The sequence below is a fragment of the Lagopus muta genome, chromosome 6, assembly GCF_023343835.1.
Source record: "Lagopus muta isolate bLagMut1 chromosome 6, bLagMut1 primary, whole genome shotgun sequence".
Lineage (NCBI taxonomy): Eukaryota > Metazoa > Chordata > Aves > Galliformes > Phasianidae > Lagopus > Lagopus muta.
The window spans coordinates 18995674-19012891 of NC_064438.1; the positions used below are offsets into that span (position 1 = coordinate 18995674).

General features: G+C 42.4%; 2 protein-coding genes across 4 annotated transcripts in view; one reads left to right on the plus strand and one right to left on the minus strand.

Annotated features, from left to right (window-relative positions):
* Positions 1-6485, minus strand: part of PAMR1 (peptidase domain containing associated with muscle regeneration 1) — a 57711-nt gene extending 51226 nt beyond the window's left edge. Inside the window, exon 1 of one of the 3 annotated variants that reach the window (XM_048950260.1) lies at positions 1854-6485. In XM_048950260.1, the coding sequence (XP_048806217.1) occupies positions 1854-1926 (73 nt within the window). In that variant the 5' untranslated portion in view covers positions 1927-6485. The remainder of the gene's footprint in view (positions 1-1853) is intronic. The other 2 variants (XM_048950258.1, XM_048950259.1) reach the window with 2 other exon arrangements.
* Positions 605-17218, plus strand: part of LDLRAD3 (low density lipoprotein receptor class A domain containing 3) — a 224489-nt gene continuing 207875 nt past the window's right edge. The window contains exons 1-2 of the mRNA XM_048950264.1: positions 605-693; positions 1747-1891. The gene's annotated coding sequence lies outside the window, so the exon portion shown is untranslated. The remainder of the gene's footprint in view (positions 694-1746; positions 1892-17218) is intronic.

Here is a 17218-nt window from a genome sequence, read left to right on the forward strand (position 1 = left end):
TGCTGGAGGAGGCACACGCGTAGCCCAGTGGTGGGGCAGGCCCCCTCCAGGCTACACAAAGCCCAGCCTCGGGGTACTGAGGGATCTTGGGGACTCCTGGGAGGTAGCCTTAGGGTTGAGCATGTGTAACCCCAGCTTTCCTCTAAAACAAAAAGCGAGGCTCTCGGCCTTTGTCCATGCTAGGAAGCTAAACATGTGAACTGAAGTAACCCATTTGCTAAGATTGAATGCATCTGGATGTCTCTGAGCGCATCTGGGCTCCACTTCTCTAGACAGAGGATGGAGGGGGAGGGGAAGAGAGACTGGGGAGGGTTAAGATAGGCAAGAGCACATACAAACACACATGTATTTTTAAGGAAATATGAGTCACTTGCACTTCAAGGTTATTCCAAAAATCAACTCCCAGACCTCCCCCGACTCCTGCCCCCAACTCTTGAGGCAGGCCCTGTGCAACTGGGTGTGATAAATAGGGATAAAAATTGGATACATCTGTGGGGAGGAGGCAAAGTGCTATTTTCCAACCTGCCCAGACATGCTAAGGCCACTGCGCTGTTGAGTCCTTGCCCTGGCTTGGAGCTCCATTCCTGCCGCTGTATGTGGGGTAAGAGGCTCAGAGCAGGCAGGGAGTGGCTGTCGATTTGGGATCCCCTGCCCTGCAGTCACTGACTCTGGCGCATGAGGAGCTGCTGCCAGGTGGGCAACAAATCTCTCTGCAGCAGCCAGCTGCAGGTCTGGCACTGCCTGTGCTTAGGAGTACTGGGGCATCTGACAGAGTGACAGGTCACCGCCGGGACAAGGAACAGTGCAAGTGGGACAGCGGGACAGCGTTTTGTGCTGGTGCCTCTGGGAGAAGCTTTGGCAGCAGTCAGGCTCTGTCGCATGGGCCCTAAGAAGTGGCGAGGCAGGGCGCTGCAGAGCAGACCCTCTGCTTCAGCCCCTAGTAAGGTGGACTCTGCAGCCCCATCGTTGACACAGTTTGTAGCCATCACACGCTGCTTGCATGCCTGACATGTCCCCTGGTCTGCTGCTCCCCCTGATGTGCTCACCTTGCCAGCAGCACTGCGACCTGCGGGCATCTGGGGGCACCTGACCTCCCAGTCAGCAGCCCGCAAGATGCTGACAGCCATCTGTGCCAGCGGCTCCAGCCGCTTCCAGGTGTAAACAGCCCACATTCGTGGCCACATGACAGCAAATCTGCACTCACCAGTAAATGCGTTTCGCTTAGTCTTATCAAGAAGAAACTGAACATGCTGGCTCAGCAGAAACTGGAGCAAGGCTTGACTACAAAAAAGATTATTCTGCTTTAACAAGGCTTCCCCTTCGAAAGAATAATATTGGCAGCACTAAAGCCCAGATCGGAAACAATGTGTGGCTTTTGTTTTCTTTTTTTCCTACACTTTTTTCCTCCTTTGCCTTCATTCTTGGTGTTGGGGCTGGAGAGGAAAGTCTCTGTCTTGCCAAACTAAACAAATTACGCTTTACAATTCGGAGACTTAAATGCCTTTTTTTATCATCATTTCCTTAGCTTTGAGTGTTGAGAAAATAAAGCAGTAGTAGGTGAAGTGATTGCATACCCTTTTCTTGATGGCCATTGGCAAACAAATCCAGCCAGTTGTTTCTCTTTAAGGCTATTAAGTTTGCCTGGAAACCAGCCCTGGGCAGACCTCCCCCCACACGCTCTCCATACCAGCAAGAAATGAATCAATAAAGCAGAGCCCCTTCCTGCTATTCTTACCACCCCTGCAGATCTCTCCACTTCCCATGACAGCGCGTGAGCTCAAACCCCTCTGACCACACTGAAGGAAAGGCACTGATTCGGCCGTGCCGGGAATGCAGACGCTCACTTACGGTACCTCTCGGCAAGCAGGAGATGAGCAGGAGCTGGAGGAGGGTAAGTCCTATGTGTGTCCAGGGGGCTCGCTCCATACTGCTCAGGCCGGTGCAGCGGTGTGACTGCTCAGGAAGGGAGAGCAGGCAAACAGCTTTTACTGGGACCTCACCAGCTCCAGGCTGCAAGAGATCTCGGATTTCAGACCTCGGCTGGCTCCCATCCTCACCAGAGGGGAACTACCTTCAAGAGACTTCTCAGGCGTCCAGAAGCACGACGTCACCCCAAACCTCTCCAACTGCTGCCTTAACCCTTTCTGAACTCTGGCAGCCGATTGCCTTTGTGATGTGTTTATTGGCTTTTAGTGTTCAGCTGTAAGACAGCAACTTTCATTGTAGAAAGAAAGATATTGTTATGAGGGAAGAAACAGAAATATGAATTTCTATTCATGAGTCATTGCTGTGGATAAGCTGAAGTTACAGATGTCTCCAGAAGGAGGCAAGCTTGGTGCAAGCTCCCTCTGGGCATGCAGGGCTGGTGTATCCCCAGGGTGCTGCCATCTCATGGGTGGGTGTCCAAAGGGATTCCTGGCCCACACTCTCATGACTGGACAGCCCTACTAAGTAACACATGTGCCATTACAACAAGCTTAAAATAGCTCTGCTTCCTTATGGTGGACCAGATGAATGAATGAGGCTTGCTAAGTGTTTGCTCCATGGTGGATGAAAACCGCAGAACACCAAAGGAATCACTTGGAATACAGATGCTTGAGTTAGTCAGAAGCTTTTTACAAAGTCCGTTTCTGCGAGAAAATGCAACTTTGGCAAAATTGAAATGTTTTGTCAGAACATGCTGATATTGAGGAAATGTTCAATCCAAACAAAGGAGACCATTGCATTTGGATTTTATCTTTGCGTCATGTTTCGTTTTGCCTTTTCTATTAATAAGCGCTACTGATTTTATCTGGTCACATATTTGTTAGCAGTTAACTTTTTTTTCTTATGTTTTTTCTTACAGTTTTTTCAGTACTATCCAAAGGAAACATTGCATGGTTCTAAGACAGGCTTTCTCAATTTCATTTCTGTAGCAAATTTGCCGAACTTACATATATTGTGAAGAATATAAAACAAAATATTGGCATTTTTTATGGAGTAGAAACTGAAGTATCTCAAAGGCTTTAACAAATACCTACAGATGTTTGTAAAGCTCATAGGCATGTTGAGCAACCTCAAAAATTCGTGAGCAGTAGCCAATGGAAACCTTGAGTAGTTTACTGCAGTGGAAAATCCATTATGCCTTCAGGTGGTCTTTCATGGGATGAATTCCTTTATCCAGACATCTCTCCAGGTTATCTTTGTCTGCCTCGCAACCTATTGATTTTTAACTGTGAACAGTCTTTGTAGTGTTTGAACATCTTCCATATAAACCAATGCCAAAGTATTTGTGCCTTTTCTAAATCTCCTAACAAAGATTCAAACAGTAGTCAGGGAGGCTGCTGATGTTAGAGACCATGAGACAGATACCATGATTTTGACCATTAAGGCACATAGAACATGATACTTAAAGGGTATTTTGCACTTAGCTGCTGTTTGACTTTCTGCATGGCTCCAACAGTGGAACTGATGCTAAACAAAACCGTATTTCAGGGAATGCCCACCTGCTCTATCTGCAGTGTGGATGTCTGTTCCACACTGCCATGGATCGCCTTCTCATGCTCCTCTTCCTCTGACCTTGGTGCTCATAGATGTCTTTATCGCATTTCTTTTGCTCCTTCTCTGCCTGTCTTTTCTAAGTCCATAGGAAGCTGCAAGTGGTGTCCTGACAAGCTGACTAAAGCTTTCCCCCATATTTTCCTCTGAAATTTCTCTTCTTTCCTTCCCACCCAGGTAACTGCTACTAGCTGCTCTCCTCTGTGTTAAGAAAAAAGCTAAGTCTACAAAAACAGATGAAAACAGAGGCCTCTTACCTCTTTATAAAGAAACGCAATTTTTAATGTCTATGGAATCATAATTAGTTTATTTCATAGCCTGTATTTCTAGTAAACAATGAAATTAATTAATGTAGTAAGTCCTTTTAAATCTAGGAGTTAGATATTTCATGTGGACCCAGGCCCAAATCTGCCTTTAATGTGTGAAGGAGGGGGAAATCCCACAGCACTGACGGAGGCTGGATGTAGGGAACCAGAGAGTTAAGGCTGAGCATAGAGGACCTAATACATAGGTTGCTTATAAGGGCCAGAACTACTGGGGAAAAAATAGCCACAGAGGCCACAAGTATTTTCTTATTTGAGCCAGTTGCTCTGTCAAGTCATTCAGCACGGCAGAAGAAGAGTCACTGAAGTTGTTCTTCTGCCCTGCTTGAGTACCAGCTCTGCAGGGGCACCGTTGGTTTTAGGATGGAAAATGGGTCTTTCTGATTCATAGAGGAGTGGGACAAAGAGAGGAAAACCTGACTGATCTTTGGCATAGCTTATTTTTCTTGTCTCTAAGGGAAGTCATTATGCTCATTAGGAAATACTGTTGCACTAACTGTTACCCTGGAGTGCTTCATTTATCCCTTTTGAAAACTGAGTTGCATTGTTGGACTCACTGCCTCCTTCGAGGATGGCAAAGCAGCCAAAAAAGTGAATTCAAACATGATGCCACAGATTTTTCCTGCCCAGCACATGGCCTATTTACACTTACAGTTTGGTGAGATGTAGCTTTAGCCCCATGAGGGACTGTGGACAGCTTTCACGGTGCTCCTGAATGCACTTCTTGTATTTCTATTAAGATGCAAAGACCAAACCAGGCAGATCACACCAGCCAAATATTTCAGTCTGTATGTAATTCTCCATGAAGGAAAGCTAAAAGCTCTTAGCCATGTGTCTGTGCTGAGGAATCTCACTGTAGCATTTGGCTGCGGGGTTTGTATCTGCCCTATTGCTGAATGTACTTAAGTACAGGTTTGAAAATTACATTCCATTGACACTGAATTGTAAAACAGATCTGCAAAAATTGATTGAGTTAACATATTTTACTAGTCATAATAAATTACCTAATGATCTATTTCAGCCTAGCACAAAACAAGCCCTTTGATAATTAATTATTACCCTCTGGATGAACATTTATGGTGTAATTAATACCATTAACTTGTAATAATCCACCATCAGAAATCTGAGACATGAAAAAACTGCATGGCCAAGTCTGCCAGAAGAGAAAGAATGCCACCATTTTATATGGGGAAAAAGCTGAGAAGCAGAGAAAAGAGCTGAGGTTCATATCCTGAAGCTGTGGCAGAACAAGTTCACCCATTAAGGACTTCAAGCTCTAAACCATACGTATCCAACCCACCAGTTCAATGGTTCTCTGCCCTCTTTTTTATGTTTTAATTTTTAAAAAGAAGTTTTGTTACTCATATACATTAACATAATATTAAATATTTTGTGTATGGCCTGAGATGGTTCCTCTTCACTTCATGCGGCCAAAGTAAAACAAAAAGTTGGACACTGACTTGATAGACCATGAGTGTCCAGCCTGTTGGTGTGCTTGGGCCACATGGAGTGAAGAGGAACTGTTTTGTGCTGCATTTATGAAGGTTGCTCTGAAAGTAATGCTTCCTAGTTATTTCCATGGAAACTACAACCAATACAAAGAGCACAGTAACTCTATTTGATGGAGCAAATTCTCTCTATGTTTTTCAACATAGCCACCACCACAAACTGTGCATTTTAACCAGTGATGAACAAGAGCCTGCATGCTGTGCTCGTAAAAAATCTGCATCGGTGAAGGTGACCCACTGTCACTGTCACCACTGCTGAAATGCACCACACACTGCCTTACTGTGCTCACTGTTTGGTCTCCATAAACACTGAGCAAACACTGATGAATGTCAGTGGGTGCAATTTTTTCCATGTGAAGAAATTCAGTGCCACACCTTTGCTTCGTATGAACTTCCATGTCAAAGCCATTTTGTCCGACTGCCCCTCTGCTGCCATCTGTCACACGGCAACAATGTGGAATATTGGTGGGAAGGTTCAGCCCCCACTGCCATGCATACAATATCTTCTGCTGACGTCATGGGACAGTATCATAAAACAGGAGGCATTAATTTCAGAGCAACAGTTATAAAATACATTATATAGTTAGCGTATGTAAGTAACAAAGTTCACAAGTAATGTATCTATGTCAACTGAAAATGGAGTCACAAATGAAACAAAAAATTGGTGATATTTTGGCGGTCTTGAAATCTGTTCTCAAATTCCTTTTCCAAAACAGAAAGCACAGCTGCGCAGTTTTTGCTGCTCACAGGACTGTGTTCAGCCACTGTGTCAGAATCCATAAACTTATTTGCCATAACTTGAGTTAGCACTGCAGTGTACCCTTCCACCTCCTTATTTCAGCCTGGAGTAGATCAGTATTGCATCAATGTTCCATTGGCAGTCAGTGATGGGTGCATGCCCTGGGCTGGGCCAGGCCACTTGGTGAGGCAAAGCTGCCATGATGATGAGAGTGGGTCAGAAGATGGCCTCAGGACAGGATGAGCAGACAGCAGGCCATATGTTGGACGTGCCTGGTTTAGGCTGTACTATTTGAGAAGACACAATGAAGAGTAACTAGTTATGAATATACAATTCTGAATAAAATCAGTTTGGATCTGTGATAAAATCACTCTGTCAGAAGAGCTTTTTTTTTTTTTCAGTCTGAAAATTCAGTGAAGTTTTTATTTCCCTCTGTATGGGAACTGCTGAATCACATCCTGAACCTTTGATTGCTCACCTGAGGCGAGCACTGAGTCAGCCACAGGAGCACAGGTGAAGGCAATTCTCCTGTGCTGCCGGAAGGGATGGAGCCTGGCTGCACCTCTCCTAGACCTATTTAAGAGCTGACTACCAGTGGGGAAGGATCTCTTCTGGAGATCTCTAAAGTTTTGCAGTGAGCCTAGGATACAGGTAAGCATTCTATTTATTCTCCCTTTGTTATTATAGCCTGCTTAGCTAAATTCTTTTGTTTATTTCATAATTAAAACATCTTAATATTCATTGATTATACACCCTCTGTTTTCACAAACTTCTGAAACTCTTGTTTCTGTTCTTGGAACATTACCAGAAATCTCTTCTTTTTGGTGTCTGCTCAGGTCATTCCTGGAAGGAAGTCTGTTATTCATGTGTGCTGTTACTGAATTGGATGCCTTCACTGGGCATCCTTCTTATGAGGACATTTGGAGCCACTTTTCTCTCTTCTCACAGGCAGGATTACTGCTGGAAACAGCAGAGTCTTCTGCAAAAGAAAAAGTTTGAATCATGGAAGCTCAAATACGCTCCCAGTGGAGTTGGTATGGTAATGTTTTGAACAAACCTTAGTGACTGCCTGGTTATGCCCATCACACTTGAACAAATTCTGAAGAAACCATTTAAAAGACATTGTAAAAGAAAATGAATCCACTGAAAGGCTGGAAAGGGCTTGTATCTCAATGGAGAAATAAAGCTCAAATGAAACTCAGACCTGGAGCTTTAAGAATAGCAGCAACAGCAGTTAATGAGAGATTAGCACTGATGTTTTACTCCTTCCCTCAAATTATTACTGTTGAATGAGGGAGCCCTTCCAGAGGAGAGATTACAAAGTGTTTGCCTTTAAAACACAGCTTTTAAAAGAAATTGCAGACCTTACTATAACATCTGAGGAACATTTTATAACTTTCTGGGAGTACTTAGTATATGCTTTGCCCTTTGAGCTTCAAGTTCTGCCAAATCTTTGCAATGCAATATCCAGCACTTGTGAACCAAGGAGAATTGTGGCAGCCTTCCTACACAGGCACCTGCAGGCAAGGACACTTTGTGGGGCTTTTTCTGGCCCAAGCTGCACAAACTATTCCCAGCTCTGTGCAGGATGTTAATCCTCAGTGACTGATACATCACAGTTGAGGAAAGCAAGAGGGGTGAGAATGAGAGAAGCCAAAAGAGCAAGGAGCTGTAGTGCCAGTGCACATTATAGCTCCTGACCTAATGGGACTTATAATGACAATAGTTATGCTTGTATTTGTTAGAAAGATTTTGTCAGGAAAACTGGGGTAGTTTAAAGTTTACGATTCCAATTACATTTCTGGGCTGGTGATCAGGAAAATAAGGCCAGAAAAATAGGAGTCCTTAATGGCACCTAAAAAAAAAAAAAAGCATATTACTTGTTAAGTTACTTTTTTTTTCCTGCTGTCTGGATGTGGTTTTTATTTTTTTCTGTGCTTCACTTTTGTATACAGTCAGTGATGATCTTCACCATAGCAACATGCATTAAAAGAGACAGGTGGAAGATTTGGTTTGAATTTAAAGCTAGCCAGTTGGTCTGCATTTCCAAACTAGAAATGTAGAATTGTAGCCCTTCTTGAAATATGATTCACAATGAGCTGTAATTGCATTGTAATTAGGTAATGAGTGATGTAAAACTTGAGCAGTGCTGTCTAACAAATTAAGAGCTTAGTTTGAAGTGTAGAAATTCTTGTGATCTCCTTTTCTCTTTTCATTGACCCCCATTAAAACTGAAAGGGAGGCTCGGTTTTGCTGTCCTTGTAGGTTGAATTTGCCAAAATGTCCTTATGAATATTCTGTGGAGAAATTTAGCTGTGAACAACTGTAAAATTCTAATTACAAGGAAGAATCATAGAATCATTAAGATTGGAAAAGACTTCTAAGATCATCTATTCCAACTGTCCACCTGCCACCAATATTGCCCTCTAAACCATGTCACTAAGTACTACCTCTACCCTTTTCTTAAACACCTGCAGGGACACCGACTCTACCACTTCCCTGGGCAGCCCATTCCAGTGCATCACCACTCTTTCTAAGAAGAAATTCTTCCTAATATCCAACCTGAACCTCCCTTGGTGCAACTGAAGACCATTTGCTCTCATCCTATCACTGTTACCCAGGAGAAGAGAAGCTGGTCCCCACCTCACTACAACCTCCTTTCAGAGAGTTGTACAGAGTGATAAGGTCTCCCCCAGACTCTTCTTCTCCAGACCTCCTCCTTCTCCAGCCTCCTTCAGCCTCTCCTTGTAAGACTTATGCTCTAGACCCTTCACTGGCTTTGGTGCCCTTCTCTGGACATGCTTCAGAGCCTCAATGTCTTTCTTGTAGTGAGGGGTCCGAAACTTAGCACAGTACTTGAGGTGCAGCCTCACCAGAACTGAGAACAGGGGGATGATCACCTCCCTTCTGATGCAAGCAAGAGTGTCATTGGTCTTCTTGACCACATGGACACACTGCTGGCTCACATTCAGCTGAGCCTTAACCAAATAATGAAATCATTTACTCCTTATAGAGGTTGTTTTATATTTGGTACAAGCAAATAATCAATATATGTACAGTAACATGTCATAATCTGTGTCCTTGTGATGCATCTTTTGGGAGTCCTGCCATCAGTCATTTGATACCTCCTTCTGCTAATCATTATCCAGTTTTTCTGTTCTTCTCCCTTGGTTGACTTGTCTGACCTTGACAAAAATGGGAGACCAGAAGGAGATGACAACAACAACAATAGAAACTTAATATTTGGAAAGAGAGAGTAAGATTGCTCATACTGAAAGATGAACCAGCTAAGATCTTTCAGAGCGGTAATATCTTCTGAGAACAATTGGTCAAGCAGGGCACTGCCAACTTTGGTCTCATGATATAACCAGATATACTGATCAAAATCTCAGGCCATGCTGCAGCCATCTCTCAATTTTTATTTTAAAGGTCATTAGCTTCTTCAACTAATGCAAAAACAGGTGCTGAAAAGTAACTCCTTAAGAAGTATTGTTCACCCCTTCTGTCCCTATCAGATACTGAAGTTGAAAGTCCCAAAAAATCCTATTTACAAGTATTCAACCTACCTATCTATCATCCTTGTCATCTTCAAGCTCTGGTATGCCAGACCACTATTGATGTTTTACAGAAAAATATGAAAAAGAAATAATGGAAAATGCTTCCAACTAATTTTTTTATTAGTGTTTTTTAGGCCCAGATATTGGGATATGAATCAGCAAGATCAGATGTTGTAACATACTGTACTTGGGTAAATCTAAGCAGTGTAATTCTTCAGCTCACATCCCACCCAACACCCTTAAATTAGTTCTTATGGGAAAATTTGTTTTGCTATCTGTCAAATCACTGTCACCCTTTTAGGGAATGCATACTAAGTGGGTAGTAGGATATGTTTGTATCAGGAAATCCCCTCTGCAGATCTAATGCCACCAAAAGAACTGCTTCTTAGTATAATTCTGTTATTTATAGCTCCGTAAGTGGAAGCTGAGGAGATTTAGAAGATTTATAAGCTGTTAATCAAGGAAAAAGGCTTTTTTGCATGAAAACCATGAGCTAAAAGTTCATTCAAGTTAATGAAGACTTCATATATTTCATAAGGGCTCTCTAAAATATCCTTGAAACTACTTAGACAGTATTGATAACTGGTATTTTAAGCTCAGACCTAGCAAAGACTTAAGCATATGCTTAACTTTGGTTAATCTACTGAATTCAGTGGGGCTAAGTGACATGATTTTAAGCCTTTGAAGCCTAAGTTCTAGTGGGTAACTGAAATTCAGAGAACTGACAATGTCAGGGGTCACACTGAAAGCTTTCTGCCCAAGTTCTGGGCTGAGTGTGCTTCCTACATCTCTGGAGTCACGATAGCATTGCTACTGTTACAGCAGTTGCCACCCTTAGCAGCAAACAGGTTCACATTTGCAGTGTGCTGCCTGCTTAATACAACAAATAAAAATGAATAGATTTCATCAGACCGGATTTCCCATGGGAATTACCAAGAGATGTGCTGAACCATTCGCTGCTTTGTAGACACAGAAAGAGTGACAGGACTTTCTAAATAAGGCAGTCTTCAGCATTTGTTGTTAATAGGCATGTTGGGATTTTCAGCGAGTAGTTATGTAGTGGCCTCCAGGATTAGAAATTGACACTGCTTCTTCCCCTTAAAGACTGATGAACTCAAGAACTGTGCCATTATCTCCCTCTTGGACTGTTAGCATTTAGTGGTGTGCATGCTGACAGAGATGGTATTGACTTTATTACTGCAAACATTTATTGGTAGAAAAGAAGCAACAGAAATGAAAAGAAATAATAGTAATTTATGGTTTGTTTCCATCAGGACTTTGGTCTTACAGATATAAGCAGTAAAAGAAAGGAATTCTCTTGCATTCTGGACCATCCTGCTACAGAATCTATATTTCTCCATCCTAGTTATTACCACTCTGTCTTGAAACAACAATGAGGGCATGTCCCTACTGACAGCATAGCTTTATCTTCTGATATCTGTTTATGGGTCCTCTCCAAATTCACATTACTGTTTAACACGTGTTATCATGCCAGGAAAGAAAAGTCTACACAGAAGTCTGCTCCTAGAACACCTCAGGAAGGAGCACAGAAATACCAGTTTTGGATCCAGCAGGGAATTTTTAGCTTGTCCTAAAAGAGTATTTAAAATTGTTTTTTTTTTCTATATATTACTGTCTGTCCATAAATCTGTTGTTTATATTCAGTAAATGTCTTCTGTGTGAGGAATCTCTTGGCCACTGGTATTTGTTTGATATTCCTCTTCATTTATTTTTAACACAGAACAGCTTGATCTGAGGCCTCTGAAGTGAATGCAAAGTCTGTCCATGAGTTTGGTGGCCTTCAGAGCAGGCTCATAAGGATTCTTGATGATCAGCTGATCAAAATTTGGCTGAAATGAGTGACTGCATCTATGCTGTGTTGAAAGAACAGCCTCTGGAGTGTCTGTGAGTCTGGTTTTCTCCCTTTCCTGACTGCCTGGGTTGACTCATCTCTTGACCAACCAGGGTTATACAGTCCTGTATATGGTGCTCTGGTTTTACGCCAGGCCATGTCTGGATAAGCAGTTCATGCCTATAGCTGTCATGAGGCCAACCTTTGCAGTGATGGTATAGTTAATGAGTGCACCACTCCAAGCAACTTAATCACTTAGAACCATGGGAGTACAGGCTAAACTGTGAATTAAATATGTGATTTCTACCTGTGTTAAACATGCTTGCGATCTCTTGTTGATATTCCACAGTTGTGTTTTACGCACATCTTTTAAAAGTGTTTGTTAAAATTTATGAACAGTGCATCCTTCGTGAGCCACCTGGTGAGCATTGGCTTTTAAACAACTGTCTTGTGAAGGTAGTATGTCAAGTCCCATCCCAACATAAGAACTTCAAAGCGGTGAGTAGTTTTCACGTGTAGATTTCATCTCTCTGCTCTAAACACTCAGTAGGCAAATGCACCATTGTAGGTAAGAGATCTTACCTACAGTAAGTTCAGTGATCCACTTCAGTGCGATTGCTCCATGCAGTGGATTGTTGTAGTGCATAATTAAGGTAGACAGCAGTCATTTTCCTTTCATAATACTTGGCTCTCCTTTTTCAACGGGAGTCAGTCAATGAGAATTATTCCTCCTGCTTCATCTCCTATTCCTGACATAAGGTATACTTCAGCTAGCACTTTTCTCACCTGGTCACTAACATTTTGTGCTATTTCACAGGCCTTTCACTTGAGCCGTGAGGATAGTATCCATTTCAGCAAAAGTTAAATGACTGTAGGTAACTGAGTCAGCACTTTTGATGTTCTTCATTATAAATGGAGAGAACCACTGTGTGGTTTATCAGCCTCATTTTCAAAGTCAGCATTAGGGTGAATTCTTCTCCAGGCACTAGAAAGGGCTTTTTCATTACTGCCTTTGCTGTGAACACTGACGTTTAGGATGTCTGATGTTAGATAAGATGAATCCCATCCCATTCTGGTGAATTTATGTGAAGACTGAATGCCAAATAAAAAAAATAAAATGCAAAGTCTGCAAACCCATATTTCACGGGACAAATTACACTGGTTCTGTTTACTATTCATCATGGAGCAAAGTATTGGCTGCTTGTGTAGAGTACAGATGTCAGAAGGGTGGCAGATAAGTACCACATGAGGATCTGATTTTTGGTGCCTGGGGTTTGCAAGTGCTTTTCTGCCATGTTAGCAAAGTAAAGCCCTCCTGGCCAGCACAGACGAGCTGCTGTAAATGATTTATGATTTTTCTCAACTAAAACCAGCCACATGGGTCACTGTGTAAACAAGTAGGAATGATAAGATATAAATAACAGAGTTCTGCATATTCCTGGATATGGAGTGAATGTATTTAGCATTATATCATCCCTCTCCTCCATGCGGTCAGAATGTAGGTGGAACCAGTGCATTCTTTTACAGCCTCTCTTTCTTTAAGTATGACATATGAACTGCAAAAACAGGAGGAAAATGTAAATTAGGACATCTTAATCAATAGTACTCCAAAATAAGTTGATGGGACTTTTTTCTCTGTAGAGAGGCACAGAGTAAACAGGTTAATCAGTTTAAGATTCTTTTATAAGGTCGCAGTGCTCAGTATGATTTACTGGAGATGAAATTTGGCAGGCAATATGTTCATAATATGATCTAATCATGTTTGGTAGTGTGCAGAGGGAAATAAAGAAATTGGCTGAGAGAGGATTGCTTAAAAATTGGCAACTTTGCAAAAACTGTGACTTCTCTATGGAAATCTCATCAGAATGATGAGCCAGCCAGCTTTTCAGAGCCTGTCCAGAATTTTTCCTTTCAAAATATTTGTGGATGAGTGATAATGGATAACTTCTATTACTGGATGGCTGTTGCAGTGCACTTCAGGACTGACCTGAAGTATCCCCTGCTATTTCAGCACTGGACTCCAGCAGCTCTGCCAAAAAAGCCTTGCTCCTCAGTCCCTGCTTTTCTTTCAGGCTGAGGGGTTCATAAGTCTGCTGGAATATCGTCAGGCCTCATAAGACTGAATAACCTCTTTGTGTAGCATCCTGCCAGAAATGACCCAGACCACATATTTCAACAGATACGACTATCAAATCATTTGGATAACCTGCTCTAGCACACAGCCGCATCCTGTTCTCTACTGATAAAGACTAGTTCAACTCCTGAAGTGTTTATGACTTAGCATTTGTTATCCTGAACGTTTGCTATCTACAAATTTCCCTAATAACCATCTTATACTTGTTACAATTTTGCTCCCTGAGGTATGCTGTGGAAAGGATTCATTGCTTAACTACATGCTGCACCAAGAACTGTTTCTCTAGTCAGTTTTGGATAGGCTACTTTCCATTCCATGAAATTACCCCATGGTTCCAAAAAATCAAGGCAGACACATATCTCTGTGATATTTTCTTGATGTCCTGTCCATCCTGCAGTCTCACATCGTGCATCTGAAATGCAGTGCCTGGGATGAGGTGATTATCCCATTGGTGTTGTGAGCACACAGCTCACGCATGGCTACCATTTGGATGTTCCTGATGAACTCCTGTCTTCGCCTCTGCAATCCCCCATTATTTTCAGTGTGGATCTCATTGTTGTGCAGTATACGTGCAGCTCCATTGATATGAGTTAGCATGTGCCATTGCTTAATTTTACTGTAGGGCTCTTGATTTCTCTTTTCACGTACTTTTTTCCCATATGCTCAAGTACACAGAGACAGCGTCCCATTGCGTGATCACTATAAGATATCTGAAATTTTTTCACCAAAAATTTCTCATGTTAGAAACGAGAAATAGTAACATCACAGTCACTAACGAGTGATTCATCATCATTCTGTAGAGCTTTGGCAACATGTCAAAGGGCAAATGTTCAGGAAAATAGAGTATTTTCCCAGTGTTAGTAAAATGTTCAGCAAAATAAATATGAACTCCCTGGAGATCACTGGCAATAAACATCTAGTTGCAGCCTCCACAGCAATGCATCATTCTTTCTGTTATTTTCTGTAGTTCCCCTGGATAAGGAATGTATCTGTGAAAGATTAATCTCTAGATAGTGGATTTCCCATGAAAGGAGTTTACCTTTTTTGTAACTTCTTTTGACCCTTCAAAAACTAACGCAAGGGTGTTCCAAGCATTAATTGCCAACCTGTGATTTGGTCTGAGGTGCAGCCCTGGGCAGGTGCTATTGAAGAGATTCTGTCAGCAATGCAAATTGCCGTGATTTAGCCATCTTACCTGCTGTGTAATGTAACTTGTTTATGAAGAGAACTAAATAGGTGCTGGGCCAGCGAGGTGGTGAGCTCCATAGCATATTCTGCAAGTGCCTTTACTTGAGGCAGAAACCCTTCTTTGGAACAGTTTTCCATCCCAAATATGATTCCTGGTTTCCAGAACTGCTCCACCATGGAAGATGGGCAGCAAGCACCTGCCCGAAAGGGAAGATGTTAGTCATTAAACAACACTGATAGCTGCCAAAGGGAAACTCTCTGGGAGGCTGAGCTGGCTGCAAGTGTTTGTTAGCTTCTCCAACTCCTTTATGAGAAAGAAGGGGGAAGTGGAAGATCTCTAACATCAAAGCAAAAAGACCAGATGTTGGTTGTGGTCAGTAAAACTGAGACATTCACAAAGAACAGGAAATCTTGGCAGGTGAGAGGATCAAAGAAACGTGTTTTCACAGGAGAAAGGCTTTTCTTAACGTGTGGAAATAGTCAAAGTCAAAGCAAACTGTTCTGTAACAAGGAAGAAAAGAGTGAAATGCTACGACTGAAGAACAAAATCATTTTCATCACTTGTTCAAGTCAAATGTCTCTCAGAGAAAGGTGAGAGACAAGCATTCACTGCTTTGTCTTCTATGTTCTTGTATTTCTGCTTTTATTTAAAGTAAGTCACTTTTTTCTGGGGGACTTCGCAACCAGTGTTTACTTTCCCTGCCATAGGTATAACAGTGCTGTCTCCTGCAACCCAAGGCAGAAATGCCAGGAAGAGATGCTCCTATGCCTGTACCCCATGGGACAGCAGCTGCAATGATGCTGGCGTGACATGGCCACAGAGCACTTGGGCACAGCAGTGGCTTGTCAAAGAGGGTAAGCCAGCAACTCTGAGGGTAGTGCCCTCAGCCATGTGAGGCAAGGGCATCTGGTGGGGAGGCCCACAGTCAAAGGAGCTCTCAAATAGATGCTTATCCTCATGTGGATAATGTTTAAATGGGTCCTTAACGCCCTCTTAAATGGGATGGACCAAAACATGCTTGTCAGCCACAGTTATGATATCCCAAGTGGGTAGAACTGTCACATTGAGATCATGATCTGGTTTAAATTGATCTATCAGACGTGAGGCTTGCAAAGTTTTCAGATGTCTCCAGAAGTGTAATTATCTTATATTCCTGGCACAAGGGATTAGCAGCTGTTTTTCTTTATCCTTTGCTTTTTCTGTCTCAGTCTCTTTAAACATGTTATTCTTGTGTAATGTAGAGAAAAATATGATTAAGTTCACATGGTTAATAACATAGCACAGTTTGTAGGAGGAGGAAAAATATTGATTAGGCCAAGTGATATAGCTGGAAAAAACAGACAAGCTTTTAAGCACACAAAGGATGAGTGAGCCCAGCAGGCTGTCAGTTTTCTCAACCGTATCATTTGGTTTAACAAGAGCAATTTCCTCTGTGTGTGCCGGCTCATGCGGATCCTCTTGGGGCACAGTCTGGAGAACATGCTGGGAGTGAGGGAGCTTACTGAAGTCTCCCTAGCACCCCACTTAATGAATTGGCGTAGACCTGGGTGAGAAGAACCTTATTATTATCCAGTTGCCTTGAAATTACTCTTAATTCAAGTCAGGATAGGGTCAGTTAAAAATGCAAGTATTTATTCTTGGAATCCAAACTAGCCAGTGTTGTCACAGAGTTTGTAACATGTAAAGTAGAAGCAATGGAAGGACAAAGCACTTTTGAGACGTGATAGGGAAGGTCTCTCTCTTGCCATTCCTTGCTTTCTCTCTGCTGTCTCCCAGCAGCTTGCTGCATCCTTCCCCATGCTCGCATGGGCAGTGGCCTAACCACTCTTCTTTGTTAAAATTTGAGTTGCCTGATTTTCTTGAAGTCTTCAGTTTCTCCGTGATGAACCAGGTGTTATTTTCAGTTCCTGTCTGTCCACAGGCCCAGGCGTGTGCTATTTTCTGTGTCCTCCCCCTGCCCTCATGCCTACCTTGATGTTGTGACCTTACACCGAGCCACATACTTCACAGCAATCTGTACCTTAAGCAGTGTGCTTGATTCTGGTCCTCTCTGGGATAATCACGTACTTCTCCTCAGCGAGTTTTAACTAAAAGCAGACATGTAGAATTAACCTCTTTACAGCAGTAGTGGATTTAGGGTTGTTGACTTCTAATATCTTTCTTCTGAACTTATTCAGAGAAGTATCTTACCTTCGTGCCTTTTAAGAATTAATGAATGCTTTCTCACAGCTCTGAGCAGGGACTTGAAGACTGTATATCGTTTCTTACACGAGGGGCTGAGACAGATGGGCTGGCAGCAGGATTAAGCTGAGGTGTGTGTTTGTTTTCATGGCCTAGAATGAGATGCCCAGACTGTTGGGATTCTGTTTAATAAATTCG